This window comes from Apodemus sylvaticus, chromosome 6 (assembly GCF_947179515.1).
Source record: "Apodemus sylvaticus chromosome 6, mApoSyl1.1, whole genome shotgun sequence".
Taxonomy (NCBI): Eukaryota; Metazoa; Chordata; class Mammalia; order Rodentia; family Muridae; genus Apodemus; species Apodemus sylvaticus.
The window spans coordinates 87582932-87608589 of NC_067477.1; the positions used below are offsets into that span (position 1 = coordinate 87582932).

Below are 25658 nucleotides of genomic sequence, written 5' to 3' on the forward strand. Positions count from 1 at the left end.
AAGGTCCTGAGGGCAAATCCCAGCAACTACATGGTGGCTCACAACCATCCGTAATGAGATCTGATGCCCTTTTCTGGTGTGTCTGAAGACAGATACAGTGTACTTACATATAACAATAAATAAATCTTTTTCAAAAATGTAAAACAAAGCCAATATTAATATCTTAAAGAAATTTGAGGTGCTAGGCTTTGTTCTACAAATCAGAAGAAAGATTTATGAGGACTAATCAATAAATAGGGAATTATTGAAATATTCCTATGCTTTTCACAAAGGACTATTCCCACTAGCTCTCTTCATATCTGCAGCATTATAAAAGGAGGATAAAGGAAACCTTCCCTGTGCATTACCAAGGGATGTATGTGTGCTCCTTTTAGCATAAAATCAACATGAATCTTATTTCTCCTAGGGCAGCTAGCAAAGACGATGCCCCTGCAGTAGCATTATAATTATTTTCCCTCTGTTTACTATTTTTTTAAGTGGTAAATCGTCACTCCTGGACTTTAAAGACTCTACTGCCACCTGAACTGGCCTGCTCTTCCCTTGGAGGCCCTTCTCGAGACTATTGTGATTTTGCCTGAGATTTCATTTTTCTCTTAGATAGCCATTATCATCTGGCATCTGCACAACTCCCCAAGTCCCTTTTGAAAACAAATGCATCGCTATAGCAGCCACGTAACCTAGATGCGATGCAAAGGCATCCATTTTAGGCACAAAAGCATCGAGAAGGTGAGCTGTGCCTGGGGAGAAGTTCCCTGCTTCTTTTTAAAAGATGATCGACCTTAGCTGGGGGTTTCTGCTCCTCTTTATAACCCTCCGAAGACGTGTGACAGCTTGCAGACTGGTAAAGAAGTGAAGTAGGCCACCACAACAAAGCAGTGCGGCTGCTTTTGTATCCAAAGTATAGATGAAAGGCAGAGCTTCAGGTGCCTTTCCTCTATTTCCGGGCCGCCCTCTCTTACGCAGAGCAAGGACGGGTCTCCAGAAAGGACCACAGTTCCAACAGTCTCTCTAAAGACCCAGTCATGCAGATCACACCTCTGATCATACGCCTTTACATTGCCTGCATGCGTAAGCACATAGAATAATTTACTCATAACGTATGTATCTGTAAAGATAACTAAAAATAGGGCAGAAACAGTGGGTGTGATGCAAATGCTAGGAGCGGTTCCAGAACCTCTCTGCAATCTGAAGGCAAAAAAACCCAGTGTGGAAGCCAGTAGGGTTGAAAGGAAATAGGTATGCAAGTCAGTGGGAAAGGAGGGAACCTCGGACCTTCTCTGCAGTAAGCCTCATCTCCCAGTCCTACTGGTTCCTGCGTGAAAGCCTGCTGAATGGGAGCTTCTGACACTCCTAGGAGTTCTCAAGAACTGCTGAGCTACCCAGGAGAGAACAGAGGGGTAAACTCTAAGTTCATCTTCTTCACATTTCTTAGGTAGTGTTTGCTGTTAAAAACAAAACAAACCCGCCCTGGCTGGTGCACACCTCTGGTTCCAGCCAGAGGCCAGCAGAGCTCCTAGACTCTGAGGCCAGTCTTATCTACAGAGTTCCAGAACAGCCAAAGCTACACAGAGAAACCTTGTCTTAAAATAATAAACCAAAACTAAACCAACCAACCAACCAACCACTCACCCACCCAAACAAGACCAAAAAGAAAATGAAGATGACATCAGGAAAAAGAGCTCAGAGTGGGTCTTAAAGCTCACATTGAACAACCTGAGCTCTGAAGCCCGAGCTCCCACTAACAGCGTTATTCAAGGTGTCACGTATTCACAGACACTGAAAACATGCTCACATGTTTAACAGAATGGGACACTTCTGAGTATCCCCACAAGGATAAAGACTACTGTCCTAGAAGACAGCGTGCCACCTAGATTCATATTACCAGGTCTATCCTACTTAGCAAGCACTAAGGGCACAGCCCAGTTTCCTCCAGAGAATTTCCCTCATTCAAGGGAACCACCCATTTCCTCTCTCTAGGATGTTGTTCTTTCCCTCTGGGGACAAGCCCAGGCCAGTGACAGGCTGAAGGACACTAAAAGTTTTCTGCTTTCTCATGGCTGGAGCCAGGCTGTCTGTGGTAATGCCTAGGATAAGCAAAGCTAAACCTTCTCTCCCGGGCCCTCTGGCCTGCTTCCCCTGGCAGTTCACAGAGCACACTCCTGCAATGACTCAAGCAGTCACAGGAGCTCACTGCAAACACTTCAGTTAGAGAACTCAGCCTGAGACAATTACCACCCCACAGGAGACACTGAAGTAACACTGATCTGAAGAGCAGATATGACAGACACCACGCTACCTTCACAGGGTGGAGATTCGTTGTGGTGATGATTTTGTGCAGTGGGCCTGCCAACTTTGGAGGCAGTTTTGGCTCTTTATCCAGTCCCTGGGGTTTAGTGTAATAATCCAGTCTCTCTCGAGGGAAGAAATTGTTGATGATAGCCACGCAGTCATGCTGACCTTTAAATAGAAAAACAGAAAAGTTGTTATTTCATCATTAAATACAGGAATCTGGGTTGTTTTTACAACAGGACTATTTGCTTTTGGAGTAAACATGCAGCCGTGTTTGTATTCTTCAGGAAAAGAGTAGAGAAAGAGGCAAAATTTTTCAAGAGCACCCAAAAGTAGAGAGATAACATTCAAAGAGAGGACCCATTGTAAATTTGAGAATTCTGTAGACTACCAAAAAAAAGTACCTAACTTTAAAAAACCCTAAAATTATTTTTTATAAAAATTGACTATAATTCAAATATTTCTTCTTCCACCCTGACAACAATGACACTCATGTTTCACCCAATGATATTCAGGTGCATTTATATAACTTAAATATAGTCTATGCAAAGCATCTTTGTTATAGTCACTAATATTATCAGGTAACACCCCACCTCCCATGGAATTGGAGAGAAGCTTGGTCTCTTTGTGAAATGAGCTTGGAACCATTGACCCCACCCCACAGCTCAGAATCAACACTGTCTCCCCTCATGAGTTCCTAAAGCACATCCTTGAGCCCGTTCTCAGATCAAATAGAGTTCCACTACAACAGTATTCCTAGGAAAGAGGTGGCCTGCCTGACACTATTCCTGTTGTCTCCATCCACAGCTCCCTTTCCACTACTTCTCGAGAGCCCAGTCGCTACAGTGGGCAAACAGATAGAATGGGCAGAGAACATTCCAGAAACTGGTTCTCCCAAGGTCTCTAGAAGACACCCTTTTCCCTCTCTGCCTGTCGACCACGGCGAAGGGATGAGAGGCAGCCAGTCCTGGAGATAGTAGTCTACCCTGGTTTGCCTGCCTGGCTCATGCCCATGTATACAAGGTCCTGGAAGTGCCTGTGGACAAGTGACTTGCAATGGAACTGTACTATTGGCAATCTGACCCCAACACCTGGGCTGGCATGAAGCATTCACTCAGCATTCGTGAGAAACTGAGGAGAATGACTTGGGCCTAGGTAGCTCTAGACCTTGGGCCACAGCCCCAGAGACTTCAGCCCTTTGTTCCTCTGGCCCCACAATCCCAGAGGCTTTACCTGGCTGCCTAGGAGATGCCAAGCAAAGTTCTGCGACCGTGCAGTGTCTCTACAAGCCAGCTTCTGGCGTCCCACCAGCACTGACACTAACCTAGCTTCCACCCCAATCACAGGCCTCAAACAACCACCTAAGCTGGCTCCGGAAGAGTCTCCAAAGGCTTTTGAGAAGGACAGGAAAGCTAAACTTTTCAAAATTAATCAACAAATTCAAAGACAGAATCCCACTTGCTTGTGTGAACTAAATTTTTTTTTTCTCTTTGAATAATCTTTTTTTTTTTATTATTCGATATAATTTATTTACATTTCAAATGATTTCCCCTTTTCTAGCCCCCCCACTCCCCGAAAGTCCCGCAAGCCCCCTTCTCTTCCCCTGTCCTCCCACCCACCCCTTCCCACTTCCCCGTTCTGGTTTTGCTGAATACTGTTTCACTGAGTCTTTCCAGAACCAGGGGCCACTCCTCCTTTCTTCTTGTACCTCATTTGATGTGTGGATTATGTTTTGGGTATTCCAGTTTTCTAGGTTAATATCCACTTATTAGTGAGTGCATACCATGATTCACCTTTTGAGTCTGGGTTACCTCACTTAGTATGATATTCTCTAGCTCCATCCATTTGCCTAAGAATTTCATGAATTCATTGTTTCTAATGGCTGAATAGTACTCCATTGTGTAGATATCCCACATTTTTTGCATCCACTCTTCTGTTGAGGGATACCTGGGTTCTTTCCAGCATCTGGCAATTACAAATAGGGCTGCTATGAACATAGTAGAACATGTATCCTTATTACATGGTGGGGAGTCTTCTGGGTATATGCCCAGGAGTGGTATAGCAGGATCTTCTGGAAGTAAGGTGCCCAGTTTTCGGAGGAACCGCCAGACTGATTTCCAGAGTGGTTGTACCAATTTGCAACCCCACCAGCAGTGGAGGAGTGTTCCTCTTTCTCCACACCCTCTCCAACACCTGCTGTCTCCTGAATTTTTAATCTTAGCCATTCTGACTGGTGTAAGATGAAATCTTAGGGTTGTTTTGATTTGCATTTCCCTAATGACTAATGAAGTTGAGCATTTTTTAAGATGCTTCTCCGCCATCCGAAGTTCTTCAGGTGAGAATTCTTTGTTTAACTCTGTACCCCATTTTTTAATAGGGTTGTTTGGTTTTCTGGAGTCTAACTTCTTGAGTTCTTTATATATATTGGATATTAGCCCTCTATCTGATGTAGGATTGGTGAAGATCTTTTCCCAATTTGTTGGTTGCCGATTTGTCCTCTTGATGGTGTCCTTTGCCTTACAGAAACTTTGTAATTTTATGAGGTCCCATTTGTCAATTCTTGCTCTTAGAGCATACGCTATTGGTGTTCTGTTCAGAAACTTTCTCCCTGTACCGATGTCCTCAAGGGTCTTCCCCAGTTTTTTTTCTATTAGCTTCAGAGTGTCTGGCTTTATGTGGAGGTCCTTGATCCATTTGGATTTGAGCTTAGTACAAGGAGACAAGGATGGATCAATTCGCATTCTTCTGCATGCTGACCTCCAGTTGAACCAGCACCATTTGTTGAAAAGGCTATCTTTTTTCCATTGGATGTTTTCAGCCTCTTTGTCGAGGATCAAGTGGCCATAGGTGTGTGGGTTCATTTCTGGATCTTCAATCCTGTTCCATTGATCCTCCTGTCTGTCACTGTACCAATACCATGCAGTTTTTAACACTATTGCTCTGTAGTATTGCTTGAGGTCAGGGATACTGATTCCCCCAGATTTCCTTTTGTTGCTGAGAATAGTTTTAGCTATCCTGGGTTTTTTGTTGTTCCAGATGAATTTGATAATTGCTCTTTCTAGCTCTGTGAAGAATTGAGTTGGGATTTTGATGGGTATTGCATTGAATCTGTATAGTGCTTTAGGCAAAATGGCCATTTTAACTATATTGATTCTGCCGATCCATGAGCATGGGAGGTTTTCCCATTTTTTGAGGTCTTCTTCCATTTCCTTCTTCAGAGTCTTGAAGTTCTTGTCATACAGATCTTTCACATGTTTGGTAAGAGTCACCCCAAGATACTTTATACTGTTTGTGGCTATTGTGAAGGGGGTCATTTCCCTAATTTCTTTCTCAGCCTGCTTATCCTTTGAGTATAGGAAGGCCACTGATTTGCTTGAGTTGACTTTATAACCTGCCACTTTGCTGAAGTTGTTTATCAGCTGTAGGAGCTCTCTAGTGGAGTTCTTTGGGTCACTTAGGTAGACGATCATGTCGTCTGCAAATAATGATAGTTTGACTTCTTCCTTTCCAATTTGTATCCCTTTGACCTCCTTATGTTGTCGAATTGCCCGAGCTAGTACCTCAAGTACAATATTGAAAAGATAAGGAGAAAGGGGGCAGCCTTGTCTGGTCCCTGATTTCAGTGGGATTGCTTCAAGTTTCTCTCCATTTAGTTTGATGCTGGCTACCGGTTTGCTGTATATTGCTTTTACTATGTTTAGGTATGGGCCTTGAATTCCTGTTCTCTCCAAGACTTTAAGCATGAAGGGATGCTGAATTTTGTCAAATGCTTTTTCAGCATCCAATGAAATGACCATGTGGTTTGAAACAGATTAACTGGATGAAATGCTTCAGAGCAGTAAAACCACTCAGAGAGAAATTATAATCAGAGAGATGAGAAAGCTCACAATACCCTGGAAATCTAACACCAGAAAGAATAAAAACCCAGAGTGAAAAGCAAAAGAACAGATATAAACGTAAGTAATAGAAGTAAATATCCCTGATTTGAAAAGATAGTTCAGTACTGACAACAGTATTATTCTGTGTTCATCCTACTATTAAATGCCAAATCATCAATGCCTTTCTGTTGGGGGGAAATGAGGGGCAGAGTCCTATCTCTTCTCCTTCATCCCTTCTCCTTGATGTCTTCTTTCTGCCTACTAGAAATTTCTATTTACATCTGGAGAAATCAACCACATAGTAAGAATCTGAAATTAGCCAAAGTGCTATGTTTAGTAAATGGCGTCTGCTTCCAGAATCTTCCAGGAAAAAAAAAAAAAAACCAGCATTCATCTGAGCAAATCTCCTAATGCAAGCAAGTTATAAACACCACAGCATCAAAATCAATACAGGTGCCTCTGTGTGAAGTGGCAGAGGCAGACGAGGAAAGGGAAAGGCTGAGGGAGACCAACTACACTGATTCTTTATGTGTAACCGAAACCGAGACTCCACAAAACCGAGGTTTGTAAGCCTAAAACAGTGTTCAAATATCTCAACAAAAGTAGGAAACCAAGTATGTCAAGACTGGGACATAAATGACCAGAAAAAGGGAATGATTTCGAGGAGTCCCTGAAATGTTAAGTTCTACTTTAACATGACTGGTTTAGAATCACCTAGTAGACACCTGTTGGTGAGTGTGTGGGGGTGTTTCCAGAGGTGTAAGTAAAGACTGAGGACCCAATATTTTGATGTGACTGGAACGATCCCATGAACTGCAGTCCTAGAGTAAATAAAAAAAAATAAACAAACAAAAAAGACCACTGACAACAAGATGCTGAGTCCCAGAATCCATTGCTTTTCCGGCTGTAGACAGTGTGACCAGCCTCACCCTCCTACCCCATGACTTCCCCACCATGATGAACTGTATTTCCTCAATCATGAACCCAAATCAACTCTCCCCTCCTTTCAGAAATTGTTTTGGTCAGCTATTTTGTCAGTGGAAGATGAACAATAACTACTACAGCCAGCTCCTAACAAGACAGTCAGAAGGGTAGCTAGCCACCATACATGACCATCCATCAAATATCTGAGACCTAACAATGACATGGTCAGAGGACAAGTCTAACCTAATCCATTTGCCACACCATTGATTAGAATGGCATACATTTAAAGTTTATTTTTGTAAGTTTAACTTTACTTGATAATTTTAAATTCCATATAAAATTATTACAAAAAAGGTTTGAACTCTTTAAATGTTCTGATTAGATACCACTAGAAACTATTATTAATTTTTTTAAAAAAAAGTGCATGCTATGGAAGGGGGCATTCAAGCTAAATCATCTCCCACCAGCTCGTGTGTTTCACACTTGGTTCTAAGCTGGGGCACTGTCTGGGAGGCTGTGGAAGCTTTGGGACAGAGGGTAACTCGGGGTGAGCCTTGGGGGTTCTAGCATGCGTCTATGCCAATCTGCTGTCTGCTTCCTGGTTGGCACCATATATCAAGCAGCTGTTTGCTCTCCTGTTGCTACTGTAGAGCGGGCGCTTTGCCAGGCTTTGCCACCAGGCTGTACTGTAGTCCTCGGAAATGCAAAGTTCGAGTCCAGCATTTTACTATAATGAGGAGATGAAGATCTTCTCAATAACAAAGACCCATGGGAATGTCTGAGTAAATCTTTACACTGCACGGATGAACTGAAGGTCAAACTTCTTTAGAATCCAAAAGGAAAAGTTTAGAAGGGAAACTAAACTGAATTCTAATGTCTAAAAAGGAGAATTTAGAAAGCTGTGGCATAACTCTCAAATGAAGGGAGAGAAAAGAACCACGATATAAACATCAAGGAACAAGTGAAGAAAAAAGTACATCCCAGAATACTCATTCAGCTGTGGTGGGTTCCAAAAGATATAAAATCCACGTAACTCACCTCAGAAGGTCTGGCAATGAAATCCTAAATGAAAACAAACACACACACACACACACACACACACACATGAGGCAAAAAGAGAGGGGGGGGACAGAGAGGTGCACTCAGACAGTGAACCTGAGGAGTACCCAAGAAACCATGACGTCAAGGGGACTGTTGAAAGTCGTGACCTGCATGGGCCTTCTAGAATGGGGACAAAAGACCAGGACAGACTCATCCAGTAAGGTTCAGAAGGAGCTACAGGTACAGTGGTGCAGGAGGCTGAGAGCAAAGACCTAGACGGGTGACAAGCCAAATACAGAAAGGAGAAGAATAAGCTATGAGGACCTCATCCTGCTGGGGATTATTAAATGGGCAAGCAGTACCTTAAGCATGGAAGAGCAAAGCATGAGTGAGTATAACTTTCACCCAAGATGCACACACAAATTACACACAAACACACACAGCACCACCACCACGATCACCATCACCACCAAGTAAAATGAGTTACGACGAGAGAGGAGAGGAATGGAATGGATGCATACAGTAAATACCTAACAAAAAGAGGTAATCACTTGGAATTAGAAATAATTCTATGTTTATAAGTCATATCATTTAAATGAAATACAGGAGTACCTGTCTGTAGTCCCAGCAACAGGGAAATGGAGGCAGGAGGATGAAAGTTACAAGTCCATCCATAGCCATAAATTGATTTTAAATGATAGGAGACCCTGCCTAAAACAAAACAAAACAAAACAAAAAACAAAACAAAAAAAAAAAGGAAAGAAGGAAGAAAAAAGGGAAGAAAGGAGGAGAAAAAGAAAAGATTAAAAAGAAAAAAAAACCTAAGTTATTGACAAAAGCAAAACAAAACAAACAAACAAACAACAACAACAAAAATAAGAGGACTCAGGAGATGGCTCAGTAGATAAAAGTGCTTGTACAGGGAGCTGAAATTAAGTCTCCAGAAACCACACAAACAAACTGGCTTATCCTGAAAGCCATTGTGATCCAGGAGATTAATAAAAAAAAAATGTAAAATGTAATATTCCTCTTTTTCCTCCACAATGAACTAGAAGTGGCAGAATATAAGAGTGGGAATTCTTACAATACAGACACCAGCTAGACAGGACTGACTGATCAGTTTTGTAACACATGCCTGACCATGTGTTTTCTAATGAGAGACAATAAAGGGGTACATCTGGATGGGAGGGGGAGGGGGAAAACTGGGGGAGCAAAGGAAGGGGGAAGGATAATCAGGACATGAAAAAAAAACAACTTTTCAATAAGAGGAAAAAAAGTAAAGGTCAATTGTATGGAAAGCATAACTTCATCCGACAAGGGATGTGCTGTACTTTTCCATCTGTGATGTGAGTCTAACTACCTTTAAATGCAGGGGAAACATTACTGCTATTTCAAAATGGGGAAAATGATATGATTGGAGATAATCACATGAAGCTAACTGAGCCAGTCTCATAAAAGCAAATACTGTATATTTTCACTAATTTGGGGTTTCTAGATTTTATATAGGTACACAAAATCACACATTCATATGCCTTAGTTAGGTTTTCTACGGCCTTGATAAAGCAGTGTCACCAAAGCCAACTTGGGAGTAAAGGGTATATTTCACTCATAGTTCCATACAGTAGTTCATTGAAAGCAGGTGTGGAAAAACGCCATCAGGGCAGGAACCTGAAGGCAGGAGCTGACGCAGAGGCCATGGAGGAGTGCTGCTTACTAGGTCACTCCATCTGGCTTGTTCAGCGTGCTTTCTTAGGACTCAGGACCGCCAGCCCGGGGTAGCCCCTTCAACCCCCAATGGGCTAGGTGGCCCAACATCAATCACTAATTAGGAAACTGCTCTACAGGCTTCCCTACAGCCTGATCTTCCAGAGGCATTTTCTCCGTTGAGATTCCCTCCTTCAGATGGCTATTACTTGCGTCATGTTGACATAAAACAAGTCAGTACTGCATATGTTCTAGTTAAGTGTTCTGACGTGAAGAGACACGATGACCAAGGCGCTCTTATAAAAGAGCGCGTTTAATTGGGAGCTTGCTTATAGTTCCAGAGGCTTGGCCCATTATTAGTATGACAGGAATGTTGAGGCAGGCAGGCAGGCAGGCAGGCAGGCAGGCATGGTGCTAAGAGAAACAGCTCAATGCTTTACACCCTGATACTCAGGCAGAAGGCATAGAGTGATTCTGGGCCTGTTGCGGGCTTTGGAAATGCCACAGCCCACTCCCACGGACACACCTCCACCAATATACCCACACGTCAGTCAAGCCCACTCTTCCCAACAGTCCAACCGGAAACCAAGCATTCAAATATACTAGTCTGTGGAAGCCATTCTCATTCAAACTACCACAGCATGTACTGACCAAAAGAATGTCTCTGTCGGGAGGTCATCTGTGCCCAAGCAGCCTGGTTTCAGGTAAAGACTTTGAACCTCTGAGACCTGGTAGGGGGTGGCTTCCACCTACGACCTTGTGGGCGGAGCTTCTACCTGCATCGGATGGGAGGAGTTTTGTCACCGCCCCCTGGACCACCGTCCACTGGACCACGGCCCCTGCCGCAGATGCAGCCCCCCAACACCCCACTGGGAGACGTGTGGCTGTCAGTCATGTAATTACAGCACCAAGCTTTCCTCACATGTAAATAAGGTTTCCCCAAGCTCTCAATCCAAACCAATGAAAAGTACCTGCTGCCAAACCCTATAGCACCCCCAAATTGTATATAAATCCTATCCTGAATCCTATAGTTTAATAAAAGGGTATTGTTTGACGGTCACTCTGTCGTCTGGGAGTTTTGTCACGGGAGCTGTAACACTTGGGAAGAGGTCCTCTCTCCCGAACACCGTCACTCTGCCACAATCCTCCCTGATTGGCGGTCTTTGGACCTGTCTGGGCTGGGAGCAGCTTGAGCTGTGGGTAACCAAGACGGTAGCAGTGACAGTGGTGGCGACTGCAGCGGTGGTGCCTTCCCATCTGCCAGAACCCTCGCACCCGCACCGGGCAGAGCCTCCCCATGCCGGCCCACAAGTCTCCTCATTAAAATAGAACCGTATTTGGACAATTTGTGTTTTCTAGTATTGGTAATGATGTGAGGACAAACAGCATGGTCTGGGTGGGAAAGAGCAGTCAGTCTCTTTCATTTCCAGTCCTGTGACTTTGGGAAAAATAAGCTTCTGTTTCATCTTATTGTGGACACAATAAAAAAGCTGTAGGATTAAACAAAGCTGAAGATCACCTGAGTTCATCCTCTTCATTGTACATTAGTCAGAAACCTGAAGGCCATGAAAATGATGAGATCCCCCCCTCCCCATGATCCTAATTAGCAACAATCTGAACTGAAATGCCCACCTCTGGACTCCTAGCTCTGTGCTGCTCACACCCACTGTACTGACGCCCTCCACAGCACTTTAGGGGTTAGCTGGGGGGGGGGGGGGGCGCAGAACATCTCTGAGACTGAAACTACTTCTCTGAAGTTGGCATAGCAAGGCATACCTTTCTCAAATATTCCTGAAATTAAAATAACACAAATAGTCTGCCTGCTTGCATGAATAGAAGCAACTACCAGTTTATTTATTTACTACAATATGTAGTTAATGTTCTCCATACCTGACTAATTCCTACTGTATCTCAGCTTAAACACAATTTCTCTTAAAAACCCATTGGAAAGGGGTAGAAAATCCTTTTCTTCAATGTATGTCTACAGTACTCAATTCTCTCTCTCTCTCTCTCTCTCTCTCTCTCTCTCTCTCTCTCTCTCTCTCTCTCTCTCTCTCGTAAGAGTATAACCTCATGCGGTTGTTCCATTGCTGACTGGCTGCCTTTAAACACTGTGAAGACCTGAGTAACTTAAGTTCTGCTTGTTCAGCACTGTAACCAAGGCACCTACACAATACTCAACAGGGCGTGAACATTAAGGCTTTGATTAACTAATTACTGGTCACCACAAGACCACTTACGGTGATCCCACTAAATCAGTTGTTTCTGTCTCTGCTTTTCTACCAATGGGCTCTTGACGGCCAGGTCAGAGTCTAAAACACCAATGACCAAGCACTCCGTCTCCCCTTTACTCCCTCATCTGTGTTAAATGACAGGACTAACAGGCCAAGAATGAGTGGGCCTGCAAAATGGCTGCAGCTGATGGAGCTAACGAAGCAGCTTGGCATTACTGTCTGACACTCCTTTCCCACACCACCATTACGGTTCTGATGACTATTCACAGGCAGAACAGTAACTATCCGGTTAGTCCTGCACAGAAGAGCCCAAGTCAGTCATCTCTATTAATCCTTAAAACAGCCCTGTAACTGTTCTACAACAAAGAAGCTGAAAGACAAAAATTGTTAAGTACTTTGCTACAAAGTGGTGGCAGCCAGAATTTCAACTCAAGTCTTCAGACTTTACAGTCATGTTCGCTTGGCACCAAACTCCCTTCCGTTAGAGAAATAAAACACCTTAGTTCGAAGATTGGAGTACAACGAAATGGTCCTGCCACATTGTCTCTCAAAGAGTGGGAAATCCGAGTAGCCATTTGTTTTCTCGAGAGAGCCATCAGGGATGTCACTATGTTAGAGTGAACTATCAACTTTTTGTCAAGCATGGTGGCACATGCATTTAATCCCAGTGCTAAAAAGGCAGAGGCAGATGGATCTCTGTGAGTTTAAGACCAGCCTGGTCTACATAGTTCCAGGACAGCCAGAGCAATACAGTGAGAAAATGTCTCAAAATTCCAGCTAAATAAGCAAATAAACAAAATATACATAACAGGAAACTAAGAACAATTCACCATGAAGTCATGGTAAACACTTACCCACAAAGGCTGCCATCTGGGCAGCTGTTCTTCCCACCGAGTTCACAACATCAGTCTCTGCTCCCGCCTCCAGCATGACCCATGTGATGTCTTTATTACCTGGTGTTACAGGAAACAAATCAGAACCCTAAGAAATGTACAATTGAAATCACTTTCAAATTTGCCTGCCATCTCCTCTGTCACAGGTCCCTTAGCTGACTTTTAAGTTTCTATCATGTAAATATTTTCATTTTTCCAAAAATACAAATCACAATAAAGCAAGAAAACAAAGTGTAGCAAATCTATTTATAGTCAATACAATTTCTTAAAAATTCCATTTGGTGATACAAACAAGGAGTGGAAGTGAATATCACTTTAAACAATGAAACAGTATGTTTGAATAATGAAAATGCTTAGTATAACATCAAAACATACATAGGAGGAAATTACCAAAAACAAAGACAAGAGAAAATGAACAGAAGTGCTCCCTTGAGCACCACTGGCTAGTTCTCTCACACCTACAGACTCTGGGGTAGTAAACTCTGGGCTCTTTCTGTGTCATTCTAGGTAAACATCTCTAGTCCATTCTCAGTTTTCCAGATCATTATAGATATTTTACTAATATTATCTCCACTATGTGAGCAGCAATTTTGTTTCATTTTTGCAAGACTGAACCATGTTTTTAATTAAAGAACATTTCCTAGAAAATGTAGAGGAAGGCTGTGTGTTATTTAAATGCATATGCATACTGCCATCCAGCAAGGGTAAACTGAATACATTCCACCAAACAGTTCAAAATTCCCTTTAGTTGTCACCAATATAGTTAAGTGCAAACATGATCGATCACAGGTGCTCCAATTTTGACCTCTCTGATTAATTCTGAAAACATTTTACAAATTGACCAAATGGCTTTATTTCTTTGGTTCTCTGTCCAGTTATCTATTTTGATATTTGTCTTCCTGCAGTTGATTATTAAGACCTCCTTAGAGATAGCAATGAGACCAAGATACACAATAAATATTTTCCTTCATTTTTATTTGTATCCTGACTCTTTACATATGGTATTACATTTATGGCAATGTAAACGGGGGGCGGGGGGGGGCATTTAGAGGGTGATATAAAAACCTAGTGCAGTAGAAACTCCTTGGAATCTATAAGGGCGATCCTAGCGACAGTGCCTGGTAATGGTGGATATGGACCCTGAACTGGACATTTTCTGTAACCAGGCAAGGCTTTCAGTGGTGGGACTGGGACACCAACGCAGCCACAAAATCTTGGACATACAATTTGCTCTGACTACAGGATGTGCCGCGGTAAAGGCAGTGTACTATTTGTAAAAGTAGCCATCCAATGGCTGGCCCAGCTTGAGACTCATGCCACAAGAGGAACACGTCTGGATGGATGGCTAGGAACCAGAAGCTGGATAGCCCAGAGAACCAGGATAGAACCAAATATGATTGGAAAAAAAATCAATGAAATGATTCCTAATGAATGATATTCTGCTATACTGATAGATCGGTGCCTAACCCAATCATCCTCAGAAATGGCTTCCTCTGGCAGCTGATGGGAGCAGATGCAGAGACCCCCCACACAAACATTAGGCAGAGCTCAGAGAATCCTGCTGGAGGAGTGGGGGAAGAACTGTAGGACGCCGAGGGGTTGAGAACACCAGGAGAGCATGGCCTACAGAACCAACTAAGCAGAGAGACTCTGAGATTGAAGGGGCAGTCATGGAACCTGTATGGGTCTGTGCTAGGTCTTTGCCAACATGTTGTGGTTGTTTAACTTGGTATCCTTGGAGGACTCCAAACAGTGGGAGTGGGGCTGTGACTCTTGCCTGTGCTTGGGACCCTTTACTTCTTACTGGGTGGTCCATCAAGCCTTGATAGGAGAGTTTTTGCCTCATCTTATTGTATCTTATTTGCAGTGTTTGGTTGATGTCCCCAGGAAGTCTGCTGTGTTCTGAAGGGGAATAGAAGAAGAATGGATCTGAGGAAGAGGGGGATAGACCGAAAGGAAAGGTGAAGGGGAAACTATGGTCAGGATGTAGTATATGAGGGAATAAAAAAAAAAAAAAAATATATATATATATATATATATATATATATATATATATATGTAATTAAATCACTGATATCCTCTTTGCTTATGAACTATTATTATTATTATTATTATTATTATTAATGTGAGTGCCTGTAATTGTTTCCTGTATATGAGTGCAGGGACCTATGGAAGCAAGAGGACAGTGATCGCCTGCAACTTGAGTCACAGGCAGTTCTGAGCCACATGATGTAGGTGCCAGGAACTGAACCCGTTTTCTGTAAGAGTAGTGGGCAATCTTCTCTTTTTCCTTTTTCTTTTTGGGGTGGGGAGCTCCAAATGTATTTTATAAGATAATATGGCATTATCAGAAAAAAATTATTTCTCAGAAAGAAAAATTCAAATTGTGAGTATCAGGAACAAATCAAACAGTATAGTACAGCAAAAAATAATATATATATCAAGACAGGCAAGGCCAAGGCTACGGTCAGACCTTCAACACAGCAACCCTCTGCCCAAGACTATACCAGCCTATCAAGAAAAGCTGTGAACAGCAACATCATTGATACAAAAGATCATTCATTCTTGGGTAGTCCTCATCCAAGAGAAAGATGGAGGCAAGTTATTACCAGAAGATATATTAAAATAGAAATCTCTAAGAGAAACGGTCTTCCTTAGGACACGAAGGGGTCACATACAAGCTAACACAGAACTGCGTGTGGGGTGTAAGCTCTGGGGCCATTTGTCTGAACTCTCACCAGTGAGGGAATGGAGGGATAGGCTAGGTCACTGGCGGATTTTTAGGTTTTGTGTTATATAAGTCTCTGGGACTGAAGGGAATAAAGATGAACAAGTAATTAAAACATGAAGGACAAAGAAAAAATAAACAAACAAGAACCCCAGAACCAGGAATGATAAGATTGATGGATCTCTGAGTCCACTTTGTTGTGGTCCCTTGGGTCAGTCAGTCACGTTGGGAATCACCAGGCAGGATAAAGCACTATACCACAGGCTTTGACTTGTTAAATACCACTCCTCCCTCGCCCTTTGTCTCCACACATGCTTCCTACCGTAGTACAGGCAGAGAAGACCTACCTATTGGGAAGAACCCAGAACACTTTTCCAGGGTAGAATTCGGGCTACTCTGAAAAGGGCCCTTCTTTTAAGGATTGTGGGAAAACAGGCCCTGCAGCTTTATCTAATATTCGCAGCGTTTGTTTGGAGCAAACTCAGCTCCATGAGCTGGACCGTTACATCAATTGCTACAATTCCTTCCTTTACATCAGGTTGGCCAAATCGTTGACTTGTCGGTGGGTTCAGTCCCAGGGTTCCATCTGGCATCATAGTGCCAGGTTCTGGAGGAGCTAGGGTACCAGCTAGCAGGGAAGCAGGTGAAATGGCGCCTCTACTGTTCCTGCCCGTAGCATCTCCCATAGCCGTTTGGCCCATCCCTATCTCTTGTTCTCTTGCACCAGGGAAGGGTTCCCTTAAATCCTTCCCACTGTCTTTTTTCACAGCGCATGCGCGCCCCCTCCCGCCTGAGTTCCAGCTGCTTTTGTTTCTGAAGGTCTTGGTTATGAAACTCCTCTGTTCTCCGAAGCTCTTCTAGACACCTCATCAAATCCTGCCTCATCAGCATAACCCGGTGTTCACGGCATTCTGTCCCCATCTCCCGCTTTTCATGAGCCTCCTCCATGTACTGATCCACTTGAGCCCGCGGCTGCTTCTCCTTCTCAGGAGCATCATCTAGCACATGGAATATTCATACTCAGACCCAGGCCGCGCACAGCTGGGAGGCAGCTCCAGCTCCTTGTGAAATTGCTGGGAAGTTTTACAACCAGCTTCTCTGGAAGTCCCTCTTCATCATGTCTATTGGCTCCACAGTCAAAGGCCAAGGAAATGTGGTTAGTCTAAAGGAGACATCATAGACTCTGCCCAGAGCTTTCTAAGGAGCTGACTTCCATGAGAGCCTTCTTCAGTCATCCACAATGACTAGAACCTTCCTCTCCAGGCCAAACACAGAAACAACTTCTTCAAGTGATTCTTTGGACACATACTGAGGAAGATTGTGGCAGTATGGGCTGCACTATAATAAGCAAGGAAAATTCCATGGAGTGGCATATTGTCTGGCCCCACTTTGGCAAATTCCACTCAGGTTCATGTTTCCAAGTGGATAAAGCCAACAAAGCCTTTCCTTATGAATGAAAACTTGGTTTTTTTTTTGGTTTTTTGGATTTGGCTTTTTCGAAACAGGTTTCTCTGTGTAGCCCTGGCTGTCCTGGAACTCACTCTGTAGACCAGAAACTTTCCTCAATTACTCCTCGGTGATCTCAGGGGAAAGTTTTCCACAAAGAGATGGCTATGCTGAGTAAGGCTCTCTCCTGGTTTCCTAAAATTCTTCAGTTCCATAGCCAAGCCTTCATTCTGACTGCTAGCCTGGTGTATCCACTCACAGGTATTGGTGTGTGTGTGTGTGTGTGTGTGTGTGTGTGTCTGCTATTGCTGCTGCTGCTGTGGTGATATTGATGATGCTTTCTTGGAGTACAGGTCTGCTTCCCTAAGTAAAAAGTGTTCTTGCTCTACATTTTTGCACCCCTTTGCCTACAGTTATTTGTTCAGAATAACAGCAATGCTGCATGGTCTCCACCACTGTCCCTAGTAGACATTCTTAACTGCTGCGTTACCGCCCCAGGTGTTTTAATTATTTATGGGTTCATTATCATAAGTACTACCTAGAAATGGCTTTCTGCTCCACAGTTTTATGACTATATACCTATGTGTATACACATATATTTGCTAAATATATATTAGTTTCTTTAAAATAATAGCTTATTATATGACATCTCTATTTTCTGAAAGGCCTATAAACAGCTGGGCAGGTGTCATACACTTTTAACCCCAGCTCTCACGATCTCTGTGAGTTCAAGGCCAGCTTGGTCTACAGTGTGAGTTGCAGGACAGCCAAGGCTACATAGAGAAAGCCTGCCTTGAAAAACCACAAACAAAAAAGGGATGATAGGGAGGGAGGGGGCAGGAGAGAGTGTCGTAATAACTTAAACCCTATCTTATCATATGTGATATTTTTCCATTCTTTCATTCAGTAAACAGGCTTGTAAGCATGTACGAAGGGTTCCACATGGGTGAGCCTTCAAGCAAATGCCCAGCACTTTCATGGCAGTTGCTTGATCAAAAGACCAGAAAAGGTTTGGATTTCACTAAGACGTAAAGATCCAGACTCAAGAAGGCCACACTGAAAGAAGAAATGCTTAGAGAACCAACTGATTTCAAGTCACTAAAGAAATAGGTCCCTGGGCTGGCAAGATGGTTAAGTGGGTACGAGCTCCTGCGGCCAAGCCTGAGGACTGGGGTTCAATCCCCACAACCCACATGTGGAAGGAGACGAACCGACTCCTGTGAGGTGTTCTCTGCCCTGCAGACCTGGGCTACGGTACGCGCCATTATCTGCTCCCCTCCCACCCCCCCACAACCACTGTTAAAAGCGGAAAAGAAACAGGCCACTAACTACATAACCTGTTTCAGGCATTCTAGCTTTTATTGTTTTTTATTTTATTTGTTTGTTTTAGTTTTTTTAAGACAGGGTTTCTCTGTGTAGCCCTGGCTGTTGTGAAACTTGCTCTGTAGACCAGGCTGGCCTCAAACTCAGAGATACACCTGCATTTGCCTCCCAAGTGCTGGGATTATAGGTGTGTGCCACCATTGCCCAGCTGTGTTATAGCTTTCCAGAAGTCAGTTCTCACCAGTGATTTCTATTATACTTCTAAAAATTACTAAAGTAGGCCACGCACTGAATTTTAAATATATTCATATTTAGATCGTATAGGTAATTAACACCGATAAAATAAATACTAAAACTTTACCAGAAAGGGCAGCGAACATGAGGGCTGTATATCCATGTTCATGCTGATGACAACTGACATCAGCTCCGTGCCGGAGAAGTAATTTGCACATATCAAGTTTTCCTTTATACGCAGCATGCATTAAAGGAGTCATCCCGTTCTTTAAAAGGAAGGAAAAATATATCAATTATGGACATTTTCATAACTTATACACACAAACCTAAATTAACAGAATCATCTTTAAAAATCTATGAAGTATATTTATTTCCTCTCTTAGATCTTACCTCAACTTCTGCAGGGGGAAAACTATTTTTAACAGATTAGCAAGTAAAAAAAGATATGTTTAACTTCATAGATCATTGAACAAGTAGAGCAAAGGTCGGAACCTAGACTGCCTAAGGTCCGCATCTCCTCACCATGCTTGTCTCCTCAAGACACAAATGAACAAACAGGCAGGCATGCACACAAAAGGAAAACAACGATGAGGACCACACATTCCAGGCCTGCCTAAGCTGTAGCTAGGTAACTTAGTGAGACCTGATCTCAAAATAAAAAGCTAAAAGGGGGTTTAGAATGTGGCTCAGTGGTGCAGTACTTGCGTTACATGTACCAGGCCCTAGGTTCAACTTCCAGCACCAAACCAAAACTGAATGCTGAAGCCACTTAGCTAAAGGAGCTGAGGTTGCTGCAGTGCATTTGTGATACACGGTTATAGAGCCACTCCATGTGTGAATACAGAGGCAGTGAGAGGGCTCACTGTTTGCTGACGTGCCTGGCTTCCTGACTTCAATCATCGGGGCCTACTTGGTAGCAGAGAGCCAACTGCAAATAGCTTTGCTTTGAGTACATGTGCCTCCACACATATAGATAGAGTCACAAAAGAAACAAATAAGATGAAGAGTTTAAAATTCTTTAGAGGGGATAAAGAGATGGCTCAGAGGTTAGGATTCCTTGCTGCCTTTCCCCGGGACCTGAGTTCACACCAGATACTCAAAACTGTTGTGACTCTAGATCCGGGAGGTCCAGTGTTCTCTTCTTACCTCTATACACACATACACACACACACATTCTCACACACACAAATAAAAATAAATTTTAAAAATGCAATGAATATATATCTATGTGTAGTGAACTGGAAATTTTCAGACTACTTCCAATGACAAAAAGCAGGTATGGGATATATTTACTGCTATGACATCATATCTTAAAACAAAGATCCCCAAATGATTTGATTACAAACATACTTGGTGATATCTAAACTAGACTGAATTGGTTGGCCTCCACATCTGTTTGTCTTTACCTAATGAAGTAATAATATTACAGCATACACAGTTCTATTATATCTCATATATGACCCCTTCATGCACTAAGGAAGACATTTTATCTTAGAGATTTTCACTTTAGTATATCCTTAAAAATATCTCATGGTAACTTGCCTTCATCTTTTTCTTGGGTAAGGACTATCCAGGAATGAATGACCTTTTGTCTATGATGTTGCTGTTGACTGCTTTTCTTGAAAGGCACGATGCAGTCTTGGGCACAGGGTCGCTGTGTTGAAAGTCTGACAGTATCCCTTACCTTGCCTCTCTTCAGCAGTTAAGCTATGCATTTTTTATTGCTATACTGCATTTGATTTGTTCCTGATACTTTCAATTTGAAATTTGTAATTAATAGGATATATTCTATATAGTTCTATGGTGTTTTAAGTAACATTGTTCCAAAAGTATAATTTAAAACAAAATTTACAGACTACACAAAGCTTCAAAGTTTAATAAAAATATATAAGTGAAAATACTTAATTTATTTTATCTCAAATAATTTTTTCAATGAAAAATAATGATATATGCCTTTAATTCCAGCAAAGGCAGAGGCAGAGAAATCTCTTATGATTTCTACACCAGCCAGGGCTATATAGTAGGAGTCTGTTTCAAAAAACAAAACAAAACAAACAAAATATTTTTCTTTTTATTAATGAAATTATAATATGATTTTATGAGCTTGTGGTTTCAATTTAAGAATGAGATGGGTAGCCGGGCAGTGGTGGCGCACGCCTGTAATCCCAGCACTCTTGGAGGCAGAGACAGGCGGATTTCTGAGTTCGAGTCTAGCCTGGTCTACAGAGTGAGTTCCCGGACAGCCAGGGCTATACAGAGAAACCCTGTCTTGAAAAAACCAAATCCCCAAAACAAAAAAGAATGAGATGGGTACTAAGATGGTTCAGATCACAATCATAAATATTCTAGCTCTAAGTAAATGTAGTTCATTTGTTGTTTAGAATATCCATTCTTGAGCTGTCTTTAAGATATTCCTTCAGTAGATAATTTTGGCTTCTTATGAATTCTGTTGCATTTCTTCTCTTGCACTCAACAGGAAAGAGTCTCTTTTCCCTCCTGTGTCGCTGGAATTGCCCTTTCTTTCTACCTTGCCTTAAACCACCATCTTAGAGCGATTTGACAAGAGAATCGGAGGCTGGGTCCTCTTGAGTGATAGTATTAGTGGTTAATCAGTAGGAGTAATTAAACTTCTTGGGACAAAGAAGAGGAAAATAAGGAGACTATACAATATGAAGACTCCATTAACTGGGTGTTTATACAGTGAACATTTGTCCTGGGTTTGATCTCATGTTCCAAAACAACAGCAACTCATACATATGTGCACATGCATGTGTGTGTGTGTGTGTGTGTGTGTGTGTGTATGTGTTTAAGTCATGAAACTTGGCAAGGAGCTATAAGAGAGGGAAGGGCCCCACAAAAGAGAGCCACCAAGGAAGGGGGAGAGGTAATAAAATAAGTGAAAAAAAGAATACTGGGAGTAAAAGAAGAGGAGAAAGACTGGAATAAGATGATCAACCAAAACAAATGATGTTTGAAAATGTCGGATGGAAACCGAGTATTTTGTGTGCTAATTAAAAGAAAAGAACACACAACATGAGCCCTTTTTAAAGAGACAGATTTCCCTCAGGTTTCCATCTTTTCTGTTCTTCCAGAACAGGCTGGCAATCCAGGAAGCCTGCCCCACAGAGAGAGTTGATCCGCAGAGAACATTACTGAAACTATGCAAGTTCATCTACACAGAATAATTCTGAAACTGTATGACTATCTTGCCTTTAAAACAGAACCTCTCAATATAATGTGACAAGCTGAAAACCCCAAAGAAGATGTGCAAAACCTTTACGTCCTATGTTGCAAGTGGTGCTGTTCTTCTGCTTTGGCTGTTCGTCACTTCTGCCCATTTCCACCCCAGTCTCCCTTTATTTCCCATTCCTTCTCATTTTAAAGTGTCATCTCCTTCTTTCTTTGTCTTGATTCTCTTGTTCTTTCTCTTTTAGCAGTAGTTACCTTAGCAAGATTGGATTTGAGGGCCCTAAACTAGGAGAAGCCTTTTTCCAAAAGCATAAGGAATTCTCTTTACGCTAGGCTTGTGGACCAGCTGTCTGTCACCCCATGTGGGATGCGTGCTTTGCCGGTATCAATATCCAAGGCTGTTAGAATCCAAGAAAAGTTAGGCCAGCTCTTCAAAGCTCCAGATGTCATCCCCACTATCTTGTCTCTCAATTCCACTTAACGCCACTCAATTGTGGGACAATGCAAAGGGGAATTATAAGTTCCCAAGGCAACGGTTACTATGTACTACGTCGGTTCTAATGTTACACTTTATGACTCATGGAAAAACCTGAAGTAATCTTAACACACCTCTACATTCTGAGATAAAAGCTTCTACACTAGCCTTTCTAGTTGTTTTCATAGTATATCACTGTAAAACAGCAACAACCACCTTCAGGAAAAGGAGAAAAATAACTCAACAGAATAGTTAAAACAGGACAGTATAACATACATAATCTATTAGTATGTAAAAGATAATATTTCCACAGTTCATAAAATATGATAAAGGCCAGCCCCAGGCCAGCCAGTGCTGCACAATAAGACCTTGTCTCAAAAGAAAAAAAAAATTCCAAAACCAAAAACAAATAAATAAAAAAAACAACAAAAATTATTTGAAGGCAAACACCTTTAATTACATAACTGTGTCCCAGAGCTTAGGAAACCAAGACAGGAGAAACAACAATTCAAAGGGTTTCCTAGGCTACATAGAATTAAGACCCTATCTCAAAAACAACAACAATAAAATTTTAAAAAGGAAGAAAGGAAGGAAGGAAGGAAGGAAGGAAGGAAGGAAGGAAGGAAGGAAGGAAGGAAAGAAAAGAAAAGAAAAGAAAAGAAAAGAAAAGAAAAGAAAAGTATAACCTGAGTATAACAAAAAAACTATTAAAAAATTTTTATATTATCCATTTTGGGGTGTGTATACGTATGCACATGTGTGTATGTGCATATGTGGGAGCCAGGAGTTGCTGTCACGTGTCTTTCTCTTCTGCTTCCCACCTTACTTTTAAGCAGTCTCTCACCAACCCTGGAGTTCACTGCCTTGGTTAGAACGGCTGCTGGCCAGTAAGCTCTAGGCATCCTGTGTCTGCCACCTGCTCCCTGCATCCGTGCCAGGATTACAGGTGTGTACTGCCATGCCCGCTTTTCACATCTGCACTGGCAACCTGACTCACATCCTCGGGCTTGCATGGCGAGTATTTAACCTACTGAGAAATGTGCCCAATGTCTAGGTTATTCATTCTCTCAGAAAGCAAAACAATATATTAATTTTACCTCATCCAAACAGTTGACATGAACATTCTTACTAGACAACAGTGTTCCTGCTTCTTGGACGGTACCTTTAAAAGAAGAAAGACAGAAAGTGGTGAAATGTGAGGTCGTCTCTGTTGGGAATTGGTTCTAATGCTATGTCTTAATTGGGCTTCCAAAGCTGCTCTTCCAGACCTGAGAGTTCCTGACACACACACACACACACCACACACACACACACACACACACACACACTGGCCCCAGGCAGACTTTGATTGGTAATAATGAATTGCCGTATAGCCTATGGCTGGGCAGGGAGATGGAGTCGGGACTTTCAGGAGAGGGGAATCGCCATGACTCAAGAGGCAGAGGGATCAGATATAAGAGCTGCAGGACAGAAATCATCCAGTAATTTAGGTGGGAAGGGAAAGCAGCCCTGTGTGTGTGTGGGGGGGGGGGGGGGAAGGGGCGGCGCTGACCAGAAGGTAACAGGACAGCAAAGATAAAATATGAATTTAGAAGGTATAAAGAAGCCAGGAATACCAGAGGGGAGTATTTGCTATCTTCAGGAAGTTTAGAAGTGCCTAGCTATTGATCTAAAATTAGCTGTGTGTGTGTGTGTGTGTGTGTGTGTGTGTGTGTGTGTGTGTGTCTTTCATTCAGGAATCCAGATCTCTTGGGCGGATGCAGCAAGCACAAGTGAACAGCCTGCCAGGAACCAAAGCGGAGTAACTAATTTACTGTTGCACATCTCTCACTAGAAATGGGGGGGAGGGGGATGAGTCTATGGAGAGGGCAATCAACTTTAAAGGGTTATCTGAAAAGCCAAGACTAACTAGGTTGGGATCTAAGACATAGAGCACAGGGTCACAGCATTCCTCCCGAGAAACAGTTTTATACAAACTCACATAATTCCATCTTATTTTTATTCCATTGACCTTAAATTATATTACCTTGGCTCCTATTTTCCTTTTGGCAGTCACACCATAACCACTCGGCATAGGAGTTAATGCCAAAACAAATCCTAAAAGCCATCTAATCCAAATCATTGCCATCCCAAATGGACAATCTTATCTGTGTCATGCTTGGAATTCAAGGTGCAGTCAGTATCATATCATTTGCCAGCACCAGGTCTTGTAACTGATAGCATAGTTTTAACAGAATGCTTGGTTTGTAAACTGATAGGTAAGACATACCTACAAAGTCTGCTCCTACGGGAAAGTGCTCTCTGGTCAGTGTTCAGTCTCCTGTGCTATGAGGGATCGCATTACAATTGAAAACTCAGGTCTCTGCAAAATTTGGAAGTGAGCTAACTGTACCTGGGTCAGAAAGAGCAGGTTTTCCCAGTTTTGTGTGTGACATAACAGAATGTGGCTGCAGAACAGAATGTCGGTATTATCACCATTAATCCAGGACAGCCACATGTTCTGTCAAACAACTTCTGGCTTGATTGGGAAACGAACAACAAAAGTGAATGTCCTCAGAGTACCGGGCAGAGAGATACACCTCAAAACAAGATAACAAACAGGAGCACCCCCAACCTGAGACAGGGGAAGTGGGGTGTAGACTAAAGACCAGCATGCTCCTTCTTTCCTCCCTACAGGATTTGTAGGCAAGTCCCTGAAAGACTTCTCACCGGCGCAGAGGAAGTGCTGGGGTGTGCTGGGGAAAATGTCGGACAGAATGAATGATCTACATGCCCCTGGAGCATGATGGTAGCTATTTCTATAAATATGGTAGGGTTTTTTTTCTGCCTCTAAACTCCCTGTGAGGGCCGTTGGTATCATTGGCTAAGAGGCTAAGGAAAAGGGGGAATTTGCTGTAGCACATGCCAGTCCGTCTGGTGTTACTGGTGAGTTCCAGGTACATGATAGACCTATCTCAAAAGAGGAAAACAATATTCCTGATAATGACATCTAAGGCTGTCCTCTGACCTCCACCCAAATACAGGCGCACGCATATACACACACACAACTGGGAAGCTATGGCGTATATAAGCAACCTCTGCTTTCAACTTCAGCCATACCCGTGGCTTCTCATCAGAGCCTTTCTCAAACAGCCTCAAGGAAATTTGGGAACGAAATGTCCTTCACCCCACTTGCACTAGGGAGAAGAGGCTCCAGTTGAACCACATTCTCCACTGAGAGCTCATGGAAGTCATTTTCTTGCTGACCAGAAGATGTTTATGGAGTACTGGAAAACTACAGGGATTGTGGACAGATCAAAG

At 42.5% G+C, this 25658-nt stretch overlaps 1 protein-coding gene and 1 pseudogene across 1 annotated transcript in view; both read right to left on the reverse strand.

Annotated features, from left to right (window-relative positions):
- Ankmy2 (ankyrin repeat and MYND domain containing 2) overlaps positions 1-25658 on the reverse strand; it is a 45021-nt gene that overhangs the window by 13068 nt on the left and 6295 nt on the right. The window contains exons 2-5 of the mRNA XM_052185928.1: positions 23456-23520; positions 18822-18960; positions 12925-13023; positions 2297-2457 (exon numbers count right to left, since the gene is read on the reverse strand). Of these exons, the coding sequence (XP_052041888.1) occupies positions 2297-2457; positions 12925-13023; positions 18822-18960; positions 23456-23520 (464 nt within the window). The remainder of the gene's footprint in view (positions 1-2296; positions 2458-12924; positions 13024-18821; positions 18961-23455; positions 23521-25658) is intronic.
- LOC127687739 (non-POU domain-containing octamer-binding protein-like) lies at positions 15617-18402 on the reverse strand (annotated as a pseudogene).